Source organism: Acomys russatus, chromosome 22, assembly GCF_903995435.1.
Source record: "Acomys russatus chromosome 22, mAcoRus1.1, whole genome shotgun sequence".
Lineage (NCBI taxonomy): Eukaryota > Metazoa > Chordata > Mammalia > Rodentia > Muridae > Acomys > Acomys russatus.
Window position 1 is genome coordinate 17,268,619 of NC_067158.1, and position 24,582 is coordinate 17,293,200.

General features: G+C 43.2%; 1 protein-coding gene across 2 annotated transcripts in view; it reads right to left on the reverse strand.

Annotated features, from left to right (window-relative positions):
- Nucleotides 1-16,858: 16,858 nt before the first annotated feature.
- Nucleotides 16,859-24,582, reverse strand: part of Grb10 (growth factor receptor bound protein 10) — a 119,186-nt gene continuing 111,462 nt past the window's right edge. For both annotated transcript variants that reach the window (XM_051165039.1, XM_051165040.1), the window contains exons 12-17: nt 23,147-23,224; nt 22,449-22,565; nt 21,642-21,708; nt 21,373-21,460; nt 18,903-18,996; nt 16,859-18,038 (exon numbers count right to left, since the gene is read on the reverse strand). In XM_051165039.1, the coding sequence (XP_051020996.1) occupies nt 17,892-18,038; nt 18,903-18,996; nt 21,373-21,460; nt 21,642-21,708; nt 22,449-22,565; nt 23,147-23,224 (591 nt within the window). In that variant the 3' untranslated portion in view covers nt 16,859-17,891. The remainder of the gene's footprint in view (nt 18,039-18,902; nt 18,997-21,372; nt 21,461-21,641; nt 21,709-22,448; nt 22,566-23,146; nt 23,225-24,582) is intronic.

The window sequence follows — 24,582 nt, forward strand, 5'->3', positions numbered from 1 at the left end:
AGCAGGCCTTTGGTTCAGTTAGTTCTCTGTTGGTAAATAATTGCAATGCTGAGAATGTCTGCCCAGGCTGGTCCCTGTGACTAGGTAGCACTGTTGATAGCTTTTCCTCCTTTGCAGGTAGCACTCATCTTCTGACATTATGAGCACTAGTCCCTAGGGAGGAGACTTTCAGATTTGAACCATCTTGTTTTTTTTGTTTTTTGTCTTTGTTTTTTGTTTTTTTAAGTCCTGTGACCTAAGTGTGTAGCATCTTCCGTAACAGGGACTTACTTTTAACTTTTGGGAGACAGCTGTGTTAAGTTTGTTAACTTGACACAAACTAGAGTCATCTGAGAAGAGGGAACCTCAATTGAGAAAATGCCTTCATGAGAATCCCCTGTGGGCAAGCCTGTAGGGCATTTACTTTCTTGATTGATGCTTGAGGTGGAGTGTGGCGGGGTGGGTGGGTATTCCTCTGTGGGTGGTGCCACCCTGGGCATGTGGTCCTAGGTTATAAAAGAAAGCAAAGTGAGCAAGCTAGGAGGAGCAAGCCAGTACACAGTGTCCTTCCCTGTGGTGTCTGCTTCATTTCCTGCCTCCAGGTTCCTGCTTGTGCTCCCTCCATGACGGACTAAACTGTGAGCTAACACTTTCCTTGTGGTCATGGTATTTATCAAAGCAAACTAAGTAGCAAGCAAGTGCACCAGCAGTAGCCTGTATTACTTAGGGGAGAGGGTCTCTTCAATTACCACGGCAAATAACTCTAAAGGAGGGGGTCCCTTACCTGGATGGGGGGGGGTTACATAGTCTATGGTTCTGGAAAAGAGCACTATTCCTCAGTACAGGGTGACTTCATTTATACCCAGACGTATATATGTATTTATCATATGGTGTTCTCTTATGCAGATCTTGTGCAGGTGACCATACTGTTGAGAATTCACTATCTTTCAGCAGTCACCTCAGTCCCCTGGCTCCTACCATCTTTCCCCCTCCTGTTTCATGATGCTTATAAAATAATAGGTTTCCCTAGGGCTTTTTCAAAATTCCTTATTCTGTCTCCTTCCCTCTTGCTCTGTATCACTCACCCCCTCCCCCTGCCAATTAAGTCCTTTCCTTGTTTTTTCCCCTTTTCCTCTTCATAGCATCTGTGTCTCATTCTTCCCCTCCCTAAAGCGGCTTCTCCCCACCTCCCCAGTAGTTCCTTTCTGAATGTGAGGGGGCTTAGTAAAGAAACGGAAATAGTTGCACTGCGGTGGAAAAGGGAAAAATTTGTTCCACACTGCCAAAAAGCTGTCTGCCAAGCAGGGAAAAGGGGAATAGTTGCCAAGGTTACAAGGGAATGGGCACCTGAGAGAAAAGGGAGTCTGTGAGCTGGAGTGGGGGCTTTGAAGTATATAACAGGTACTTGTGATATTTTGAAGTATATCACAAGTACACGGAGGGAGCTTACAAGCTAGCACACACCTTGATTTGTCGCTAGGCATCACAGGGGTATGTTAATGGAAGAGAGGTATTTCCCTTTTGCTAGCGATAAGGAGACCCAGTTCTTTTGGTAAGTGAGAACCAGTTTCACAAGTTCCCGAGGAATGCTGGCTTTTGTCTAACCGCCGGAATTGGAGGGAAAATGCAGTTTCCTTCAGACCTGACAGTTTCTACTTCTCCCAGTGTCTACAGTAACTGCAAGTTAGAAAGTCAAGCCCAAAACTTTAGAGCTAGGATCCACAAATAAGAGATAACATGTGGTATTTGAGTTTGGGGGTTTGGGTTACCTCACTTAATATATTTTCCAGTTCCATTCATTTATTCCCAGATTTCATGGTTTCAGTGCTCTTTGGAGCTGAATTCCTTTGTATGTATGTGTGCTACATTTTCATTATCCACCCATCAATTGGTGGATATCTAAGTGGCTTCTGCTTACTAGCTATTGTGAGTAGAGCGGCAATGAACATGGCTGAGAAAGTATCTTTGTAGTAGGACTTTGAGTCTTTTTGGGCATAGAGCAAACAGTTATAGAGATGGAACATATGGTAGATCTATTTTTGAGTCTGCTCCACGGTGATTTCCATAGTGGCTGCCCTAGTTTGTAATCCCATCAATAGTGAAACAGAGGTCTCCCTTACTCACTTCCTCAACAGCGTTCTCTCTCTCTCTCTCTCTCTCTCTCCTCCCTCTCCCCTCCCTTTCCCTCTCTTTCTTTCTTTCTTATCCCTGGCCATTCTGGCTGGGTTAAATGAAACCACAAAATCGTTTTAATTTGCATTTTCCTGATTGCTAAGGATGTTGAACATTGTTTGAGATATTTCCTAGTTTTTATTATTCTTTTGAGAACTCTCTATCTACAGTCCATTTTAGTAATGGCTCATTTGTTTTTTAATAAACATGTATATTCTGGGTATTAATTCTCTATCGAATGTAGCTGGTAAAGAGGTAAAGACAGCATCCCCTAACTCCTCCTCAATTCTGTGAAATTGGTCTTCACTTGGCTGTTTCATTTGTTGTATAGAACTTTTTAGTTTTATGCAGCCCCACTTGTCAATTGATGTCATTAATTCTTAAGTGAATGGAGTCCTATTCAGAAAATCTTTTTCTGTGTCTATATCCTGTATAACCTGTAAGGCACTCCTATTTTTTCTTCTAGCAGTTTCATAATTTTAGATTTTCACATTAAGATCTTTGATTCATTTGAAGTTGATTTTTATGCAGGGTGAGAGATAAGGGTCCAATTATATTCTTCTTTATATGACACTGAGATTTCCCAGTACTGTATGTTGAAGATGGTGCCTTTCTTCCAGTGTGTATCTTCGGCATCTTTGTTGAGTATTGGGGCTGTAACTATGTGCAATGAAGCTTGGGTCTTCCTGTCTGTGCCACTGATTTATATGTCTGATTTTGTGCCAATGCCATGCTGATTTTATTGTCAAGGCTCTGTAATATAACTTGAAACCTGGTATAGTACTCCCTCTTTTTGCTCAGGACTGCTTTGAGTATCTAAGGGTCTTTTGGGCTTCTATATAAACTTCAGGATTTATATTTTTGTTTCTCTCAATGAAGTCTATAATAGGAATTTTATTAGAATTGCATAAATTCTATAAATTATTTCTTGTAAAATGATCATTTCCACAATGTTAATTCTACTAATCCATGAACACGAGATTTTTTCCACATTCCAGTATCTTCCTTAATTTCTTTCTTCAAAGACTTAAAGGTTTTCATTGTAAAAACTTTTACACCTTAGGTTTAATTCCTAGAGATTTACTTCTTTCTTTCTCTTTTGTTCTTTTGGTTTTTTGTTTGTTTGTTTCTTTTTGAGAAAGGGTTTCTTTGTCTATCTCTGGCTGTCTTGGACTCACTATGTAGACCAGGCTGGCTTTGAACTCACAGAGACCTGCCTGCCTCTGCCTCCAGAATTCTGGGATTAAAGGCATGCACCACAATGCCCAGCTGAGATTTCTTTTTTAAAATAATTATTTTATTTTTAATCATGGAGGGAGAAATATGAGTGTGGGCACATGTGAGGGCTGATGGAGATTAGGGGCAAATAATACCTATGTAGGGGCCCAAATAAAATTGGGGAAAAAATGGTTAAACATCCGTGGAGATGGAGTTACAGACTCTGGAGCTGCCTGACGTGGGTGCTAGGAAGAGGAAAACCTCTTCACAGCTGGATAATGTCTTCACCCCCCTGGTATTGTAAGAGTCTGAAAATTGCTGTAGGAAGACCCCAGACTCAAATAGTATGTAAAAACAAGGAGAATTGATTCTGCAGAAACAGTCTGCGTACAGTGGTCAACTATCCATACAAAATGGCAGTGGCCCTGAGGAGGAGGAGGTTGAAGGCTCTTTTTAAAGGTTTCTAGGGGAATCCTATCTGTGACTACATGACTGTTACTGGGATTGGCTGGGGCCTGTGGATGTGACTCTAGCCATGAGTCTTTTAGCAATTATCTGGTCCTATCAGTACTTTTCCAGGCACCAGTTAATGTGAAGGTGTACTACTTTGTTGTTGTTGTTGTTGTTGTTTTTGTTTTTGTTTTTTTTTTTTTTTGTCTTTTTGAGACAGGATTACTCTGTGTAATAGATCCCTGGCTGTCCTGGACTGGCTTTGTAGACTAGGCTGGCCTCAAACTCACAAAGATCCGCCTGCCTCTGCCTCCCTAGTACCAGGATTAAAGGCGTGCACCACCATTTTTCTTTTTCTTTTCTTTTCTTTTTTCTTTTTTTTTTCTAGATAAAGTTTTTCTGTGTGCCCTTGGCTGTCCTAGAATTTACTGTGTAGTGGGTGTAAACACATTTTTGTTTTGATCCCAGGTATAGCATAGGGAACAGACTAGTGAGAGATCAGGTGATGTTTATCCACTAGGAGAGGAACCACCTCGTCTGGAGGCTTGGCCTTTGCCAGCTGAAACACATCCTAGTACAGACTCTGTGAGGTGCCCAAAACAGGAGGCAAGGGGTTTTGTGGTCTTGGTACTGTTTGGCTGTTCATTGCTCCACTTCTAGATGCTCCTAGAGAGATGCTCCAGAGAATGCTTCAGGGCTCGGGGTTCTGGCTTGCTGTTCCAGGTTCCAGCAGCAATTTTGGTTGAATTGTTGGATTCCTGAAATCCTGCCAACCTACACCAGGGGAATCGCTCGCAGGAACTGAGTCCAAAAAGGTCTACTTCTCCTGTTTCCATTAATCTCTTTTTCCTCCTATTTAGGGTAGGTGGGTTGGGAGGGAGGTATAAGCATTAAAAATCCTCAGATAGCTGGGCTTGGTGGTGTATACCTTCATTTCCAGCACTTGGGAGGCAGAGGCAGGCAGATTGCTGTGAGTTTGAGGCCAGCCTGGTCTACAAAATGAGTTCAGGATAGCCAAGGCTATACAGAGAAACTCTGTCTCATAAAAAAAAAAAAAAAAAAAAAAAAAAAAAAAGAAGAAGAAGAAGAACCACCTCAAATAAAGTAGGTTTGGAAAAGGTCGAAGCCTACATTATTCTGTATGTAGACCAGGCTGGCCTCAGAGATCTGCCTGCCTCTGCCTCCCACGTGATGGGATTAAAGGCATATGCTGTAGCAGCTACCACCACCTGGCTTCTTTTTCCTCTTTTTAAGTTATTATTTCAGGTACTTTGTTACAGTTATCGAATGCTACCACAACGATATATTATAGCTAAATTTTAAGTAAAATTAAAAATAGTGTACTTCACTGTATGCAGTGAATTAATTTCAACTAAAATTAAAATTGTCAAGAATCGCTCAAACTTGAAAGAGGCTGGGGAGATAAACTGGCCTACCAAAAACTAACAAAACAGAAACAACACTATGCTCTACCTAAATAACCTTTGAAGCATAAACCATGCTTTCACTTAATTAATCGATTAATGTTGTGGTCCTGAGAATGGCATTCTACCATCAAGCCACACCCTGGACTATGATCCCAATTTCAAATACAGTTGCTAGGGCAACGCCATCTTTTTTTTTTAATTTCTTTTATTAATTTATTCTTGTTACATCTCAATGGGTATCCCATCCCTTGTATCCTCCCATTCTTCCGTCCCTCCCCTTTTCCCCTTATTTCCCTCCCCTATGACTGTTCCTGAGGGGGATTACCTCCCCCTGTATATGCTCATAGGGTATCAAGTCTCTTCTTGGTAACCTGCTGTCCTTCCTCTGAGTGCCACCAGGTCTCCCCCTCCAGGGGACATGGTCATATGTGAGGCAACAGAGTATGTGAGAAAGTCATATCCCACTCTCCACTCAACTGTGGAGAATGTTCTGACCGTTGGCTAGATCTGGGTAGGAGTTTAAAGTTTACCGCCTGTATTGTCCTTGGCTGGTGCCTTAGTTTGAGCGGGACCCCTGGGCCCAAATCTGCCTATCATAATGTTCTACTTGTAGGTTTCTAGGACCCTCTGGATCCTTCTACTTTTGCCATTCTTCCATGCTTCTCTCATCTAGAGTCCCAATAGGATGTCCTCCCCTCTGTCCCAGTTTTCCTGTAAGTGAAGGCTTTCGTGGGACATGCCCCTTGGGCTAGTATGCAGATATAAGTGAGTATATACCATTTGAGTCTTTCTGCTTCTGGGTTAACTCACTCATTATGATCATTTCTAGCTCAATCCACTTATTCACAAATTTCGGGAATTCCTTGTTTTTAATGGCTGAGTAGTATTCCATAGTGTATATGTACCACAGTTTCTTTATCCATTCTTCTACTGATGGACACTTAGCTGTTTTCCGTGTTCTGGCTATTATGAATAAGGCTGCTATGAACATGGTTGAGCAAATTTTCTTGTTGTGTGCTGGAGCATCTTCTGGGTATATTCCAAGGAGTGGAATAGCTGGGTCTTGAGGAAGCCCTATTCCCATTTTTCTGAGATAGCACCAGATAGATTTCCAAAGTGGCTGTACTAGTTTGCATTCCCACCAGCAATGAAGGAGTGTTCCTCTCTCCCCACATCCTCGCCAGCATGTGGTGTCGCTTGAATTTTTGATCTTAGCCATTCTGATGGGTGTAAGATGGAATCTCAGAGTTATTTTGATTTGCATTTCCCTGATGACTAAGGAGATTGAGCATTTCTTTAAGTGTTTCTCAGCCATTTGATATTCCTCTGTTGAGAATTCTCTGTTTAGTTCCAAGCCCCATTTCTCAATTGGGTTATTTGGTTTGGTGGTGTTTAATTTCTTGAGTTCTTTATATATTTTGGATATTAGACCTTTGTCAGATGTAGGGTTGGTGAAGATCTTTTCCCAGTCTGTAGGCTGTCGCTTTGTTCTCTTGACAGTGTCTCCTGCCTTACAGAAGCTTCTTAACCTCATGAGGTCCCATTTATTAATGGTTGACATTAAGGCCTGGGCCGTTGGTGTTCTGTTCAGGAAGTTGTCTCCTGTGGCAATATGTTCCAGGCTCCTCCCCACTTTTTCTTCTAAGTGACTTAGTGTCTCTGGTTTTATGTTGAGGTCTTTAATCCACTTGGATTTGAGTTTTGTGCAAGGTGACAAATATGGGTCCAGTTGCATTTTTTTACACGTAGACCTCCAGTTAGGTCAGCACCATTTGTTGAAGATGCTATCCTTTTTCCATTGAATGGATTTGGCTTCTTTGTCAAAAATCAAGTGACCATATGTGTGTGGATTCATATCTGGGTCTTCGATTCGATTCCACTGATCAACCAGCCTGTTGCTGTGCCAGTACCATGCTGTTTTCATTACTATTGCTTTATAGTACAGTTTGAGATCAGGTATGGAGATTCCTCCGGAGCACCTTTTATTGTACAAGATCGTTTTAGCTATTCTGGGTTTTTTGTTTTTCCATATGAAGTTCAGAATTGAACTTTCAATGTCTTTAAAAAATTGTGTAAATATTTTGATAGGGATTGCATTGAATTTGTAGATTGCTTTTGGTAGGATGGCCATTTTTACTATGTTAATTCTCCAGATCCATGAGCAAGGAAGATCATTCCATCTTCTCAGGTCATCTTCAATCTCTTTCTTCAGAGTTTTGAAATTTTTTTCAAACAAGTCCTTCACTTGCTTAGTTAGGTAACGCCATCTTTTGAGAAGTCCTGCCGACCAACATTTTTCTCTCACCCCTGTAGTTGTATCAGTAGGCTTTGTACAGGCCAGTGTGTTCTATGTGGAGACAATCCAGTTACCTGTAAAGTCTGCAGAGAGTTCCCTATTGAGAGCAATGCTGGGCAAGTGATGCCTATCTTGAAATATATAAAATTTACATTTTTGATCTCTGGCTCCCATTTGCTTCTTGGAAGCCTGACATTTCATTCGGAAGTATGTTTGTTATTGTTGTTGTTGGTTTTGTTTTGTTTTGCTCTTCAGGGATCTTTGGGGCTGGAGGTCAGGCCCAAACAGTTGCATTTTGCATACAATGCACACATATACTGTGAAGTGCTGGCCTTCAGTTATTAGCAGAAAGTGAAAAGGCCAAACTGAATACAGACAACAGGCTGTCCATTATAGTGTGAATTGACCCGACTCAGCCGCATGTCTTGCCTGTAGGATGTAAAGAGTCTTTATCCTCAAATCTGGAGGCAAGCTTTGCTGGATAACTGGACAGGGCATGGTGGGGACAGATTCTCCAATGGATCACTGTTCACGTTTACCCACCATTACTGCTTCTATACTCAATCTTTCACTTAGACTACTGCCTTCTAATTGAACCTTGTATGATGAAAAGTATACTCTCTCTGTACTCTCTGCAGCAGCCACTAGCCACACGGTGCTACTCTGAACTTAAATTATAGCTGAGAAATTGAGAGCTAAAACTTTCCTCTTATATAATTAGGATCTTTTGGGGGCAGGGAACAGGTTATTTCTTGGCCTTGAGCTTATAATCTTCTGCTTTAGAGACATGAGTACAGTGGTGCACTACTATGTGAGATTTAATTAATTACTTAATTATGTGTCTCAGTATAGTGTGCATGGATGTGTGTATCTAATATGTGTGTGTGCATGTGTATATCCATGGTGTATGAGTAGACATTACAGGACATCTTTCAGGGGTTGTGTTTTACTTTCCATGGTGTTTTGAGTCGCAGTCTGTGTGCCACCACCACCTGGCTCATTTTCACAACTCTTATCTCAAATCTCCCCTCTGATCCAGTACTTCTCTTTGTACTTACTTCCCTTAGCATTCTCTGCTGCACCCCTCACAGTGTGTATATGTGAGAAAGCACACAGTACTGTCGTGTTTAGTTGTGGGGCATTGGTTACAATATGTCCTGTAGATGAAAACAAATCTGTACATACCAAATCTGTAAATTCTCAAGTCCCATGTACCAAATGGCATCATATCTGTATATAACCTAAATATATCCTCTGGTAAACTTTCTATTGTCAATAGAATGCTTATAGTACATAATACAATAAAAACTATAGTGTATAGTAGTAGTAATGTATATAGTAGTGTGATAATCACTGTACTATACTGGTTAGGGAATAAAGAAAAGGGAGGTTGTAAATATTTGGTATCTATGTAGCCTCTCTGAATGTAACTAGAGAGCACACATTGGCAACAGTGCAAGCGTTTCAGTTCAGGCTTAGTTAAATCTACTGAGACTGGTGGATACAGAGGTCTGGCTGTATGTAATTCCAGCAGAGATTTTATTACTAAGAGAGTTGGCCATAAGTTTTATTTCAAACAAAAAAAGCTTCCAAAATGACATTTGATTAATATTCAATGGAAAAACCAAGTAAAAATGTTTTTTGGTTGTAAAATTTATTGGGAAGCATTTCAGGAGAGCCATCTGGAAGGTGTGAGGCCACATGTGGGAGGAGGCATTAGTGAGATGATCCGTTATAATTGCCTTGAACTTTCCACATAGCCTTTTGTCACAGGGCTTGTTGATTTATTTTGTGTACCAACATGAAGGAGTAGTTGAGAGGGCAGCAAAGAATTGAATGGATTGGGAAAAGCAGATGCCAAGAACATCAGGTAAAACTGATCCAACAAGGTGGGTGTGCTGGTGCCATGCCTTTAATCTCAGCACTTTGGAGGCAGAGGCAGGCGGATCTCTGAGTTCAAGGGCAGCCTGGTCTACAAGAGTCCAGGACAGCCAGGGCTACTCAGACAAACCCTGTCTTGAACTACCCCCCCACCCCCCCGCAACAAAAAAGTGATCCAACATACAAACAACTGTGCTCTTTAAAACCAAACTATGCCGGGTATGGTAGTGCACGCCTTTAATACCAGCACTCGGGAGGCAGATCGCTGTGAGTTTGAGGCCAGCCTGGTCCTCAAAGTCCAGGACAGCCAAGGTTGCACAGAGAAACCCCTATCTCGAAAAACCAACCAACCAACCAATCAACCAACCAACCAACCAACCAAACAAACAAACAAACAAACAAAACCAAACTAAATGGTTGGGAATATAGTTCAGTGGTAGAGTTCCCACCTAGCATGCATGAGGCCCTGAGTTCAATCCCTAGTACCATTAAAAAAATAAAAACAAAACCAAACTTAAAAAAAACCACCCAGATGTAATACATGAGCTAATCCAAGGAGTCAAATTTATAGTTTGAAGGTATACCCTGTGTTCCAGAAAACAAACAATCAGAAAAAGGATGTTGATATCAACTGCCTTTTCTGCACATAGTCTTTCATGCCTCCTCAAAATATGCCATTTATCTTGAGATGCCCTCTGGGGCAGAGCTGACATTGGTGCCATGGCTCTCTTAGGGCACTTTGATCTGACTGCATCTCCAGCGCTGTGGTAGCAGCCCCACCTCTGAGGTGGATGGTAGGATGACACATCTGTCTTGGTTGGTTGGTTGGTTTGTTGGTTTTGATCACCAGCCCGAGTCATCTGGAAACATACCTCCATTAGATTGACTTATCTACAAGCCTGTGGGGCTTTTTCTTGATTGATGATATGGGAGGGACTATCTGTAAAGCCTAAAATTAACCTGTAAGCCTCACCTGCCCAAGGGCCAGGTAACTTCCTGTAATGCTGGGAGTTGTAGTTCTTGGAAAATAGCAACGCCTCATGGGAAAGTCTGGTGGCCTATAAGTTTGTCTTCCTAAGCCTCGAAAATATGTGCCTCAGGACCATTCAGCTGGAAAATCCCAGGCAATGGTCCTGATCAAAGTGCATCTCTTGGTTAGTATTTACTATTTAATAAACCTTGTTTTAAGTTTGGCCCAACATAGTGAAATTCCTTTTTCTCTGGAAAATCTCAGGATTTGGTGGTATCGTCCCATGCCAGGTGGTCCAGAGTTGTTTAAGAAAGCAAACAAGCTGGCCAGTTGTGGTACACACCTTTAATACCAGCTCTTAGGCAGAGGGAGGCAGACCTCAGTGAGTTCAAGGCCAGCCTTGTCTATAGAGAGAGTTCCAGGACAGTCCTGACTACACAGAGAAATCCTGTCTCAGAAAACCAAAAATAAATTAAAACAACAATAAAAGGACAAGCCAGGTGGTAGTCAGTGTTATTCCATGAGGTGCTCTTCAGTTCTTGCCCTGGCTTCTCTTTATGACAGGCTGTAAATTGTAAACTGAAATAAATAATCCCTTTCCCAGTTGTGGGTTTTTGTTTTGTTTTGTTGTTGTTGTTGTTTCATTGTTGTTGTTTTTACTTTGTCTTGGGTTTTTGTTTTGCTTTTTGGTTTTTCGGGACAGTGTTTTCCTGTGTATCAAGCCCTGGCTATCCTGGACTCACTTTGTAGACCAGGCTGGTCTCCAACTCACAGAGATCCACCTGTCTCTGCTTCCTGAGTGCTGTGATTAAAGGTGTACGCCACCACGCTCTGCTTTTTTTTGTTTTTGTTTTTCTTCCTTCCTTCTTTTGGTGATCATGTATGGTGTCTTATTACACCAATAGATACCAGGATTGTAGATTGTGGCTGTGAATAGATCTGGGCGTGTTCCCCTTGCTCCCTGCAACCCCCTGGGTGGGGGGCTGGGAGGCGTGTGGATTGTGGAAGTGTTCAGAATTTTGGCCTGGAAAAGCCATTGCGTTCTCAGAAGACAATACTCTAAAAAGTAGACATTGGGAGCTTGGCTTGTTAAGCTTCAAAAGGAAGTTTGAGAGTTCAAAGGCTCTTGTAAGGCAGTTCATGTGATAGGTTTAAACTAAGAATCTGTTGCGCTTGGTTGGCTGGAGCTCAAGAATCACCCAGAATCAAGAGAACAGGATAACTGAAGCAAAGCCTTTGTGTTACTGCAGTGGTTCTCAACCTTCCTAAGGCTGTGACCCTTTAATACAGTTTCTCATTTCCTGTTGTGGTGATTTCCTGCCACCCCACCATAGTTATTTTTGTTGCTACTTCATAACTGTAATTTTGCTACTGTTATGAATAGTAATATAAATATCTGATATGCAGGATATCAGATGTGACCCCTGTGAAATGTTCACTCGACCCCCTAAAAGGGTCACAATCCACAGGATAAGAAGTTCTGCTTTATTGGAACATTGATGCTGGTCAGTTAGAGTTGAGACATCAGCTGTGGTCAAGAGAAGACCAGCATCACTGAAGTGAAAGCTGTGATCCAGAGAGTATCAAGTCTGCATCTTATGAAAGCAGCTGAACTTGGTAATGTGTAAGAGTCTCCTAGCTGCTATTGATTTTGAAGGCATGATGGGTCATAGAGAGCAGTTGAGGTTTGGCACTATGAGAGGCCAGGAGAGGCCACTGTGAAACTGTATCCCTGATATGGGACTTTGAGCTACAGGATTTAATTTACCTTGTTGAATTTTGGTTTTGCTTTGTGACTATGGCCTGGTTCTTTCCTCTTGAAATAAAAGTGATTATTATATTATTATTATTATTGTTGTTGTTATTATTATTTTATATTTTTATTTTCTGGATTCCACAGTTGAGTTTGGATTTTCTATTTTTTATTTTTTGAGATGGAGTTTCTCTGTGTAGCCTTGGCTGCCCTGGACTCGCTTTGTAGACCAGTCTGGCCTTGAATTCATAGAGATCTGCCTGCCTCTGCCTCCCTGAGTGCTGGTATTACAGGTGTGAGCCACTGTGCCCGGGAAGAGTTTGAATTTTTAAAGGAACTTTTTTTGTTAATAATTACTTTTATTTTTATTTTTTAACTTATACATTTATATTACTATACATATATAAACTACATAGAGCAAGAAGAACCACCAAAAAAAAAAAAAAATCAGAATTTTTTTTTTTTTTTAAAGAGAACTTGGAGATGAGTGTGGTGCTACACGCCTTTAATCCCAGCACTCAGGGAGGCAGAGGTTGGCAGGTTGCTTTGAGTTTGAGGACAGCCTGGTCTACAAAGTGAATCCAGGACAGCCAAGGCTACACTAAGATGTTATAAAGTTGTGCTTCATGTAGTGATACTAATATCAACATAGATTCTTGAGGACAAATAAGTTTATCATTTAATAGTGATGTGGTTGTGTTGGTTGATTTTTTTTTTTTTTTAAATTAACTGAACACAAAATCATCTAAGAAGAAGGAACCTCTACTGAGAAAATGTCTCCATCAGACTGGCCTGTATGCAAGTCTTTGCGGCATTTTCCTGATTGATGTGGGCAGTACCATCCATGGCAAGTGGTTCTGGAGTGTGTAAGAAACCCAACTAATAGGAGCAATCTGATAGGTGCAAGATAGTAAGCAGTGTTCTTCCATGGCTTTTGATTGGTTCTTGTGTTGAGTTCCTGCCCTGGCTGCCCTTCATAATGGACTTCAACTGTAAAATGAAATAAACCCTTTCCTTCCCAAATAGCGTTTGGTTATGGTGTTTTATCACTGTAATAGAAAACAAAGACAAAGCTTGATACTTTCTGTGATGCAATTTCCATTGTTTGTCCCCAATCTTTTTTAAGAGTCAGGTCTAAGTGCCAACATACAAAGTAGTATGACTGAGTTTTCTACTTTAGTGTTCTGGCTTCTAACTTGTTGCTAAGGCTAGCCTTGACCCTCTGTTCCTCCAGCCTCTGCCTCCCAGGTGTCAGTATTACAGGTGTGTACACCCATGTCTGACACAGAAGGTATATTTTAAGTACTTATGAGGCAGTGAAACCAGGTTGTGCTCCATTTTTTTTTTCCCTTCATGCGTGTTGTTTGGCTTCTGTCATCCTATTTGGCACGACCAAAGTCCATTTGAGACTGTGGTCTGGAGGTGCCTCACCCACCTTGGCCCGTGAAGCAGGGCTATGTCATATTCATTGAGCGGCGCGGTGCATTAGTGTCCTGGTTTTTAGATTTGCCTGTTTTTGTGAGGAGAGCTTATAGTAAAGACGGATTTCCATTGTGTGTGGTGTGCATGCCAAAGCCTGAAGCCAACATTGGTCGTCTTGCTCAATCACATTCTACTTAATTTACTGGCTCACCAATTCTGGTTAGGCAGCTTGTTCTAAAGCTGCGTGACAAGCCATCCAAACCCTACGGGTGACTATCCACTTTCTCTAGGTGATTGGAGTAGGTTGTGAAGGAGGGCATGAAGACACGAAGTAACGCTGTAGAGCTTTGGTGAGGGCTTATCCCAGCAATGGCCGAGTGTGTCCATTTTCTTAATCTGGCAATTCCTTTCAAAATATGTTTATATTTGTGTATAAATGTTTTGCCCATGTGTATGTCTGTTCATCATGTGTATGCCTGGTGCCCAAGGCCAGGAAAGGATATCAAATTCCCTAGACCTATAGTTAACAGGCGGTTGTGAGCTGTGATGTGAATATGTTGGGAACTAAGAGGAAGGGCAGCGAGCGCTCTTCAATGCCACCTTTACAGGCCCCTCAATTTCTTTCTTGACAAGAAAACTCAGATCCTTGGTGTTTTCTTGTCTTGTTAAATGTGACTGTTTGACTTTGGAGGTGTATATAGTTACCGTCCACTTTGTTTTGTGAGACAAGTTCATCGACTTGATCTGGAGCTCATCAATTAAGCCAGGTTGGCTGGCCAGCAAGCCCCAAGAGATATAGCTTTGTCCCATTAGCACTGGGACTACAAGTGTGTGTCACTACCTCTTCTGTGTGTTGGGGGGATGGAACTCATGTCCATTCCTCTCCCCAAGGTTCCCGTGCCCTCTGTTTTGAGACAGGGTTTCTCTCTGTAGCCATGGCTGTCCCGGAATTTGCTCTGTAGACCAGGCTGCCCTTGAACTCAAGAGATCTGCCTGCCTCTGTCTCCCGAGTGCTGGGATTAAAGGCACATGCCACCATTGCGCCGTTGGAACTCATATCTTTAACTTGTGTGACAGGCACTTTAGCAACTGAGCCGTATCTCTCCAACTCAGGGCCAATGATTCCTTCTGGTGGGGAGGAGGACTGGCAGAGGCTAGCTGAGATTGTCCTGGCATACCTGAGCTGGCCTCATGTGTCTGATGACTTTTACCCAGGTACTGGGTATCTGAAACCTGTTTTTCTTGTGTTCATAGCAAGCGTGAACTTACCCACCCCAAGCCCAGTTTTTCGATGCACGCATAAAAAAAAAACACACAACAGGAAATGAAGAACACTGTATTAATGTTTATTTCTAATAACAAGAAACAGAACATCAGTCCCTTATTTGTACAAAAATACCTGAAAGTTTACAATTAGGTTCACGAGCCAAAGCGCTATATAGCACAGAGTGAAGCAAAGCACGCGGGATAAAGGTTTTGTCTATTAATTAACACCCTCTGCATTCCCTGAAAACGTTTACATGTCAGGTCATTTTCCGGTCACTGCAGTTTGCACTATGACATCACAAATCTACGATGAGCTAATGGCGCCCTCGGAGGCGCAGTGATCGGACAGACTGTCAGGTATTTAAGTGCAGAAAGGAGGAGACAAAACATCTAGGCTGAGGCACATATTTCTTCAAAGTTTAAGCAAACAAGAGAGAAAAAAAAAACACGTTCAGAAACTCTTAACACCTAATAATATAACAGAGCCTACCTATTAAAACTCTAAAAAACCCAAAGCATTTGGCATTTTCCTTCTCAACTTAGTCCAGGTGGCTACACGGAGTTGTCATTTAGAAAAGAAAATCACAGGCAGAGATTACAAAGTCAAAACAGGCTCCAAAACAACCCTGAGCTGTCCCCTTTACATTCATGTCAATTAAATACAAAAATAAAAGTCAAATGTCCTTCAGTCTCTGGCTAGGGGGGCTGGGTACCCACTACCCCAGGGACCAGCTGTTTCAGGTGGAATTCCCAGCTGCCTGTGCAAAGGCTGGCGAGCTCGGGGCCACTGAAGTCTGCTACACTCATGGCGGGCTGCAGCCTTCAAGAATTCACTTCGGCAAGGGCAGTACAAAATACTACGTCAAACCAGCTACATACAAAATTGTGAACCAGAGTCAAGCCTATACTTCCTCTTAAATAAAATGCATACTTATAAATATGAGATACACGTCCTAGCTGTCTACTGTAGAGGCAAAAGAGAAACGGATTATGCACTGTGGGGACTGGTCTGTGTAAACTGGAAAAGGAAACCCTAGGGTTGTTTGTTGACTGTTTTGTAAAGTTCTGACCTTAAGTCAGCGAAAAGAAATGAGTATGGCAAAACTGAAATGTCCGTTATCTGTCCCTAAGGGGAATATCAGTGGAAGCCTGCTGCCAGGCATGAACTTGAGAATTATCTCATTGTCAACTGAATGATTAACTAGCTGCGAAAGAAAGAGAAATGCAATTGAGCATTTATGCTTAAGAAAGTTTTACTAAAAAAAATAAGGAAAAAAGATTAAAAAGATTAAAAAGGAAAAAAAATTCTTCATTTGCTGTAATAAACATCTCGTGGAAACACGGGTTGCGTGGTCTGTGAACTACAGTGTTTCTATACTGTGGACCAGCTTGCAGCTGACCTGCATTACAAAGCGCTGTCACATCTATCTATCTGCCACGATGCCGTCAACCGCAGGGCAATCAGAAGTGGCTCCTCAGGGAGCACTTCAGCAAGTCGGGACTGGCAATCTAGTGGCTAGCTCAGGTGTATAGCAGACTTCCTGTGTGGTGGGTGTCAGAAAAAGAAAACCTGTCCACCACAATTGTCCATGTATTTCTCAAGGGAGTCCTGTCTGCTACTCTCATGCCTGGTAAATCATTAAAGGGGACAACAGAGGGTCCCTCCATGGGGCTCAGGAGACTCAACGATAACTCCGGCCACCTTCTGACTCCTCTCTCGGAGGAGGAAGCAAACATCATGCTGCTAAAATCTGTCCAATGTTCACAACCACTGTGAGGTACTTCTCACCCTAAGCCGGCAGAGACTGAGCCTCTGCACATCCTGCTCCTGTTGGCTTAGGGGGTGTTCAGTAGGGCGCAAAGGCCATCAAGCGAATACTCAAAGCCAGCCTATGCTTGTGCCCTCTGCAGTGTTTCCTTATCTTTCATCACCATAGAAGCTCAGGGTGACAGAGCACAAGGCCAACAAGTTGACATTTTCTCTTTAGATCCATCCATTAACCCCACCCCCCCCCCCCCCCCCCCACTCCCACCCCTGTGGGAGAACTGAAATGACTGAGGCTACTGCAGAGAGCAAAGGCAGCAATTCCTCTACAACAGTGGGCGGCTGTGACAATGTGAGGCACAGGGCACCCCAGATGGACTAGGTGGCACCCACAATGAATACCAATGTGTTCCAAGAAGGGCTGGCTGACATCAGTCTAAAGCTGAGGCCATGCAGCTGTGCTGTGCTGGGGAACAGTGAGTTTTCCAAAGTAATGAGGTCTCCTGCACTGTGGAGAACGAGACACACTAATAATAAATGACCAGACGTCAGCACAACAACAGTGATGACCAGACTGTGGCAGCTTGACTGAGTCCACAGAACATGCTTGGTGTCAACAGCAGCCGACACCTTTTGTTTTATCATTTTATTTTTTTAGGAAAAAAAAAAAAGCGCTTTTCAAGTATAATGGGGAGGACTGGGGTGTCTATAATGTAGGAGCCAAATCCACACTGTCACAGCCTGCAGCCAGCAGGATGCCCTCTAGAAAACTTTGGGGGGACCCATTTATATAGGCTGAAGCCTGCCAATTCAAAAATTCTTTGTCTCATCTGGGTTGCGAAGCCACATCCTCTCCTACCATAGGCTGAGTACAACATTGACAACGAAGAAGGAGTGCAAAAAAGTGATCAATACAAAAAAGTAAACATCGCGGTTTTAATTGTCAAGATTATTCCAGGGCAAGAGTTCATTTCCAATTACTTTTCTGCGGTTTTTCACCCTACGTGGCCTAATCAAAATCGTCATTCCAGTTTCTTCCCACACTTGCACTGGATCTCACCCCTCCCCCAATTTTAAATGGCTGACGCAGAGGGAGGTGGTCCTGCTTGACCCGCAGCGGCAAATCTTTGTGAAGTCCAATAACTAATTGATGATGGTCGGTTGGTACCGATCAAAAAGCCATGTTGTTCTGAGTCCTTGGGTGGGAGTAGATGTGTGTTCTCACCCTCATGCAGGCCTCTCTTCTCCGTTCCAGTGTTGCTGCCTCCAGCCTCTGTGAGAAGGCAGGGAGGTCATAAGGCCACGCGGATGCAGTGGTGCTTCAGCTTGCAGGGCAGAACACCTTTGTTGAGCTGGTAGAAGTCGACCAGCTGGATCAGATCGGAGAACTTGGTGTTCCCATCATCCAGAGTAAAGAAGGTCTGCCCATCATCCTCGCACTGTGGAGACATGGGAAACGGTTGCCACATTAGAGGGTGTGACCTTGGGGGACAACTGGTGACCTGTGGTCAGAAAGCATGGTGCAAGGGAGCCAGTATCTGTGCTGGGTGCTGTAACCTCACTGGGACATCAGGGAAGGGACAAAGGTCACCTGGCAGAGCCTGCCTGTGTGGTTTCCTGAGAATCAGAAGGGCTTTAAAGCTGCTCCTGGCTCACCAGAAGCAGGAAGCTAAGTTCACCAACCAACCGAGTCTCTGTTGCACATAACACACTCTAGTTATTCTCGTCAAAGGGCTCAGGCAATCTGCAGAACAGCCTCAAGTTCACCTGGCTCCATTATAAAGCAACTGTTGTGTTCCTGGCAAGGGTCTGAGGATTATCGGGTGGCTATTTCTGAGAAATTAGATTACACCACAGTAAGTCTGAGAGAGAACTGTCCTCCTAACATCTTTTGTAAATTCATCAAGGCCAGTGACAAGAGTATGAGGCAGACTGGTAAAGCCACGCTGTCTGGTCCACATGGATGAGAGTAACTGAAAAAACCTGGCTGATGAGTAAACACACAAGCACTTCTGAACTCAGTGCTAAAGCAGGTGTTCATCCATTTCTAAAGGCACCTGGGAGTGACAGGCTGTCATTGCTCCTCTCCTGGGAGGCTTTGGAGTCAGATCAAGGCAGTGGAAAGGCAGAAAGGGTTATAAAGGAGGTTTTGGTCCTGTGTGACAGTTCTGTGTGTGTGCTTGGTAGGGCCAGAGCAGCCTTAGGAGCTCAGGCTTTCCTCTTTAGCTTGTCATATTTAAACATTAGAAATAGAACCAGAGGACTTAAAAGGGATGGGCTGGTTGGAAGGCTTTGGTACTTACAGGCAAGATCTGGAAATTCTTAATCTTCTGGTGGTGGCACAGTGTCAGTACAAACGCCTTTGGATTGCTCTGGCTGTCACGAAGGAGGAACAGCCTGGGGAGTGGGAAATCGGCAATTTATTACTGACTCTTTAAAATGCAGAATGAATTGCCCATGTATGAACACACATGTATGCATATGCAAAGCAGCTAGAACCGCCTGACAAAAATGGGCTTGTGGTCAGGACACTTTGGTGTTCTGGCACCTGGTTTCCCTAGAAAAGCTTTTCCACACAAATGAGGAGTGGAAGATTAGAAATTGTCCATCCAGCATTCACCACACCCTCCACTCACTGTGACGGAGACAAACTTCTATGGGAGCTAAAACCAGGCCTTATAGGCTTGAGAAGAAACAATATTTCCCACTTTAAAGTGCCTTACTCTTGGTATTTATTAAAAGTGAAAATATCAGCTTGATGGAACAAGGAATAGACTGAGACCATCTTCATCCAGTGTCAGACCATTACCATGGGGATAGGGCAAATGGATGTCAGATGTCTCCAGACTGGATACACTGAGGAGGCTCCTGAACCACTTCCTGTGTACTCCTGCCCCAGATATACAAGCCAGTTCTAGCTGTGGGACACTGCCTGGAGTAAATCCAGATCCCATTTGTCAGGTCTGGCTTCTGCTCACAACAGGAGCTGACTATAATGCCTATGAGGATGTTAGATGTGGTACCCAAGGTTATGGACTTTTTTCCTTTTGCTATAAAGCATACAATGAGGGCACTCCAAAAATTTAAATAAGTAAGTGGCAACCGTATCAGTGTTAACTTCCTGGCTGTTATAATGCCACTGTGGTTATGTAAAACCACACAAAACTTCCACCCAGAAATCACTAGGAATAAAAGGACATTAAGCTATAATTTGTTTTAAGTGATTAAAACGAATAAATAAACAATGACAGAGCGCATGTGCTGTCCTGTTAACTACTAGTCTTGGGTAAAGCTACATACCAGAGTTGATTGCATTTTTCTTGTAACATTTCTACAACTTCTAAACAATTACAAAATAAAACTTAGAACAGAACACCACAAAGAAGCCCAAAATTCTGCTTTTCCATACCCTCAACACATTAGGAAGGAAGAAAACGAAGTTTCCAAGCTCTAATTGACATCATGAAGAGAGGTCCTGAGACATTAGACTAAACTCCCACCGTTAGCCATGTTGCCAGCTTGTAAAGTATAATATTAGAACAGAAGGCAGTTAAATAGGACTGGGGAATCCACACTTGAAAGGTAAAACATGTCAGTGCCTTTAAAATACAAATATCCATCCTGATCCTCCAAGGGGCTTTGCCACAAAGCTACCTAACTCTATAACCTCCTCGGCTTGGGATCCTGAAGGAACTCATGCTCTTTAGCAATCCAGCATATTATTCCATGGCTTGGTTGACAGGGAGAGTGCTATGCTAGACCCAAGATATGTCACATGTTTCTCTCATATGCAGAATCTAGACTGAACTATGTGTCTTTATCTGCATCTACAGTGATCACATGAAACGAATGGAAGTAGGAGGAGAATGGGCCAGTGGAAAACAAGGGACAAGGAAGGTAACAAGGGAAAATATGGAAAGAGTGCAATGACAGATATATAGTAAAACTCCATGATGAAGCTCATTGTTTTGTAAACCATGTTTTTTTTGGGGTGGGGTGGGGTGGGGGTGGGGCATCATCATGGATGCCACTGTTATGGAACATGTTCCATTGCAGGCAACATGACAGGATGCCCGGGAGGAACCCGGTTATTCACTCATTGAAACCTGGGAGTTTAGTGTTCCTTTCTGACTAGAGGCAAGATGGCTGTCCCTGTCTTAGTCATTTATGTACCTACCATGTCTATCTGTAGAAAGGGCTCTAGGACAAGATGAAGGCAAACACGAACTGGGTTGGGAGGGGCCGCTGGGGTAATAGCAGCTGTGCTACAGCTTGTACCCTGAGGTCTAAACTCTCTTGTTGGCCCTGGTTATCTTGGGACAGCTTGTAGGTCACCTCGTCACTCTGGCCAATGGCTGCCATCATCTGCTGTCTACATATGAGTGAAGCCATCTCAGTTGCGGCTTCGCAGTGAGATGGTCTACTTGAGCAGTTACAACTGAGACGCAGGCTTCTTTGTGGCTCTAAAGTGTGTAAATGAAAAGGTGTTGGTGTTGGCAATTTCTTTTTTCTATTTGTTCACTGCCTTAGAAAGGAAAAAACAATGCCCTTTGTTATTTTCTATTCAAATTTCACTTAAGAGGTAGAGGGCACATGTGGATTGCACGCAAGACAGGCCGGCTGAGAATCACCTCTGCCCTAAACTTGGCCAGGCCAGCATGCTTTGCCTCGGGCCTGGGTTTCCACAGGAAATTGTGAGTAGTGACACAGAGTGCATGCTTGGCACGGTGAGACCTCACCGGACTGTAACTTCAGTTAGTGGAGTTTCCTTACCCGTCCACGAGACCTTGCTGCTTGATGATCCTGTGAGATTCCTCACGGGAGATACGTCCATGAAACCAATGCTGAGTCCTGTGAATCACTGTGAGAAAGATGGGCAATAGAGGGTAAGCGGGAGCTCCTCTGCAGAGTCGCCCTCAAGAGCCCAGAAAACAACTCTTGACAAACATGGAGCTCAGTTAGCAGCACTCTGCCTGTGCACTCCGCTCAGCTCAGGGAGGTTCGGCCTTTACATAAAATACAAAGCAGTTGGCTGTGCCTACCTGAATTCAGGGTTGAAGGATGAAGGGGACTTTGGCTGCTTAGAATATTCATCCTTGTGCTGCGCTTCTGCAAAAGAAATGCTTACATCAGCAAAGATGAGAGGTTGACATACCAAGTCACCTGCTGTCCACGACAAGGTGGCTGAGCAGTCCCCAAACCCTTTGACTCTGATGATATCACCTGACCATGGAGAATAAAGAGTGTATTGGCCAAAATGGTAAAGAAAACCAAGCAAATACATTTTGGTGATTTGTAGGCAACCTAGCACTTGAGGCAGCAGCAGCAACATGGTTGCTGATGCAAATCCTGGAGACACAGCAGAGCAGCACAGGCTACCGCTTTAAACCCTGACACTTCTCAGAACAGTGCTCTCCAGAGTCCATGTGCTGAAGACTTTTGCCCTTTTCCCACACTATGGCTGAAGGACTGGGAACGTGTTCTAAGCATAGGCCTGGGCAGGTGTTCTGCACATGGTCTTTAAATTTCAGGGAAACCTGAGATGGGAGATAATCTTTCCATCTGCAGATTCAGCACTTGGGCTTAGTGAGAGAACTGTTCCCTGTGGAGTCCTCATGTGAACGTCTGGCCCTGTGCCCTCCACGAACAGCCACTAGTAATTTATCAGCAGGAACAGCTCAGGACAGAGTGGTGTGGAAGGCTGACAGTATGGAAAGCCTCTGGGGCCAGCTGCTTCCTGCAGTTGCTCCCATAACTCCCTTCCACCAATACCAGTAGAGCCATTCTCCTGGCAAAACCTGGGTGTTTGTGTGTAACCAGTTTCAACCAGATTGGGGCTAGTGTCTTACCCGCCAGGCATGGCCCTCTTCCAGGGCAGCACTTTGGGCTTCAGCTGGATTATCAATCACTCTTCCGGTTTGTCCAGAAAAATCCATTGCCACGAGAGAATTCTCAGAGACACTGCGCTGCAAAGCAAAAAGGAAAAAAAAAAAAAAAAAAAAAAAAAACGCCACAGGTTCTAAGATGCAGGGAAACCATCCTCCCTCCATAAAACAGTCATGAAGACACAGGGAAGGGTGTTACAGAATTTCCTGCTTTAGGTTGAAAACTCAGTGATTTAAGTGGAACCACACTAAAAATGGTTGTGGGCTTTGTTTAAAAAGAAAAGAAAGAAGGAAAGTTGATGTGTCCAACTCCTCACTGCAGACCATGCTTGGGACGTTACTTCAGGGGAGCAGACACTAGACTCTCCTATGACATAGTCTGCTCTTTCCTGGGAATCGGTATCAGAGGATCTTAAGATCACATTTAATAATACAGCACATTTCTGTACTTTTGGGGAGCAGGAATGATTATACTTTTAATTATCTCACCGGGGAATGACTTTAGCATCCATGGCTTCCGTGACTTAAAGGAACCAAAGCCAAAGATAAGAAAGATGGCTCCTGGAGGGCTGGATGTGACTGGTGATGTTTTTGGAACGGCTAACGTGCACTGCAATGAGGTTCCCACAGCCTCGACTGTCGAGGGCCCTGACTCTACTTACCACAGGTGTGTTGAAAGGTGAGAGCAAAGCCTTTCTCTGCTGTGGGATGCGATAGTTTTGGTACAGGAGCATTCCATACTGAAGAGGAAAGACTAGAAATCAGTACCAGTACCCAAGAGCTCCCACAGCCCCAGCCCACAGTAAACCCCACAGCTGGGAGGGCAGTGCTGATACACAAGACCCGACTACTCTCTGCCAAAGGCCCCCCATGAGCCTAACACGCAGAAGATGGTGCACTTCTGTTCAGTTCTGCCTCAGAACTTCTATCCTGGAAGAGAGGGGGGGTTGCTGACTGATCTGGGACTGTTGGAGAAGGAAACAAACAGGGCAACAACACATATCATAACGCCAATGTCAAGAATATTACCTTCCCTGAGTTCTGCATGAGCCGAGTGCTCTACTGAGTGGCCTATTTAATTTACTATCCCCATCATTTTTGTGATCTATATATACTATCATTAGCCCCACTTTAGAGATAATGGAACTGAAACACAAAGAAAGGAAGCAAGTGATTGATCCAAAGTCACAAGAAGATAAGAATTCAGGACACACATAGCCAGTCTCCAAAAAACAGAGGTTTCATGTACACTCCTTAACTATTGATTCAAAACACCAAGTTAGAAAATTATGAGACAAAGCACCAGGGAGAAGAAAAAATGTAGTGCAAATGTGCAGATGATTAAAATAAAATGCGAGTATATAAAGCACAGCAGCGGTGCGCCTTAGGAGGTCTTAGTATGTAGACAGCGACTGTTCACAAGAATGTTTCAGGTAGGCAGAAAGGGAAATGGAGGAAGGTCTTCTGTCTGCTGGACTGTGGTGAAAGGACTAAATTACATGACTTTTTAATAAGTTAAAGAGATGCATGTTGTGGTGCTGGGGTAGCCACTGGAAAACAGACAAACAATATGTGAGAAATGAGCATACAGGAAAATGTGGATGAAAATACTGAATGTAAAAGAAAAACTATGCAAACACTAATCAGACCAAGTGAGGTAGTGATGCTAACATTCGACAGGTAAGACCTCAGGGCAAGAAACAACGAAGTTTGCTTCAAGACACAGAAGGAGGAGCCAACCTAAATTTCTGAGCATCTAATAATGCATACACTTAAACACAGTCATGTATGCATCTTTTGTCTAGGGTCCTTCCTCACTATATGCCAGGGAAATTGGCTCCTGGAAAAACTCCAGATACCAAAACAGACAGCATTTGTGTAGAACCTGTTTCTACCTTCCTGTAGACTTTAACCCATCTACAGATTACTTAGAACACGTAATATGGAAATGCCATGGAAGTATTGTTTAGAGAACGACGAGACAAAGTCTGTCCATATTTAGTATAAATGTAATGAGTAACTTTTGTGTGTACATGTCAGGTACAGGTGCCTGTGCTTATGTGTGAGTATGTGTAAGCCAAAGATGAAATTCCAGTCA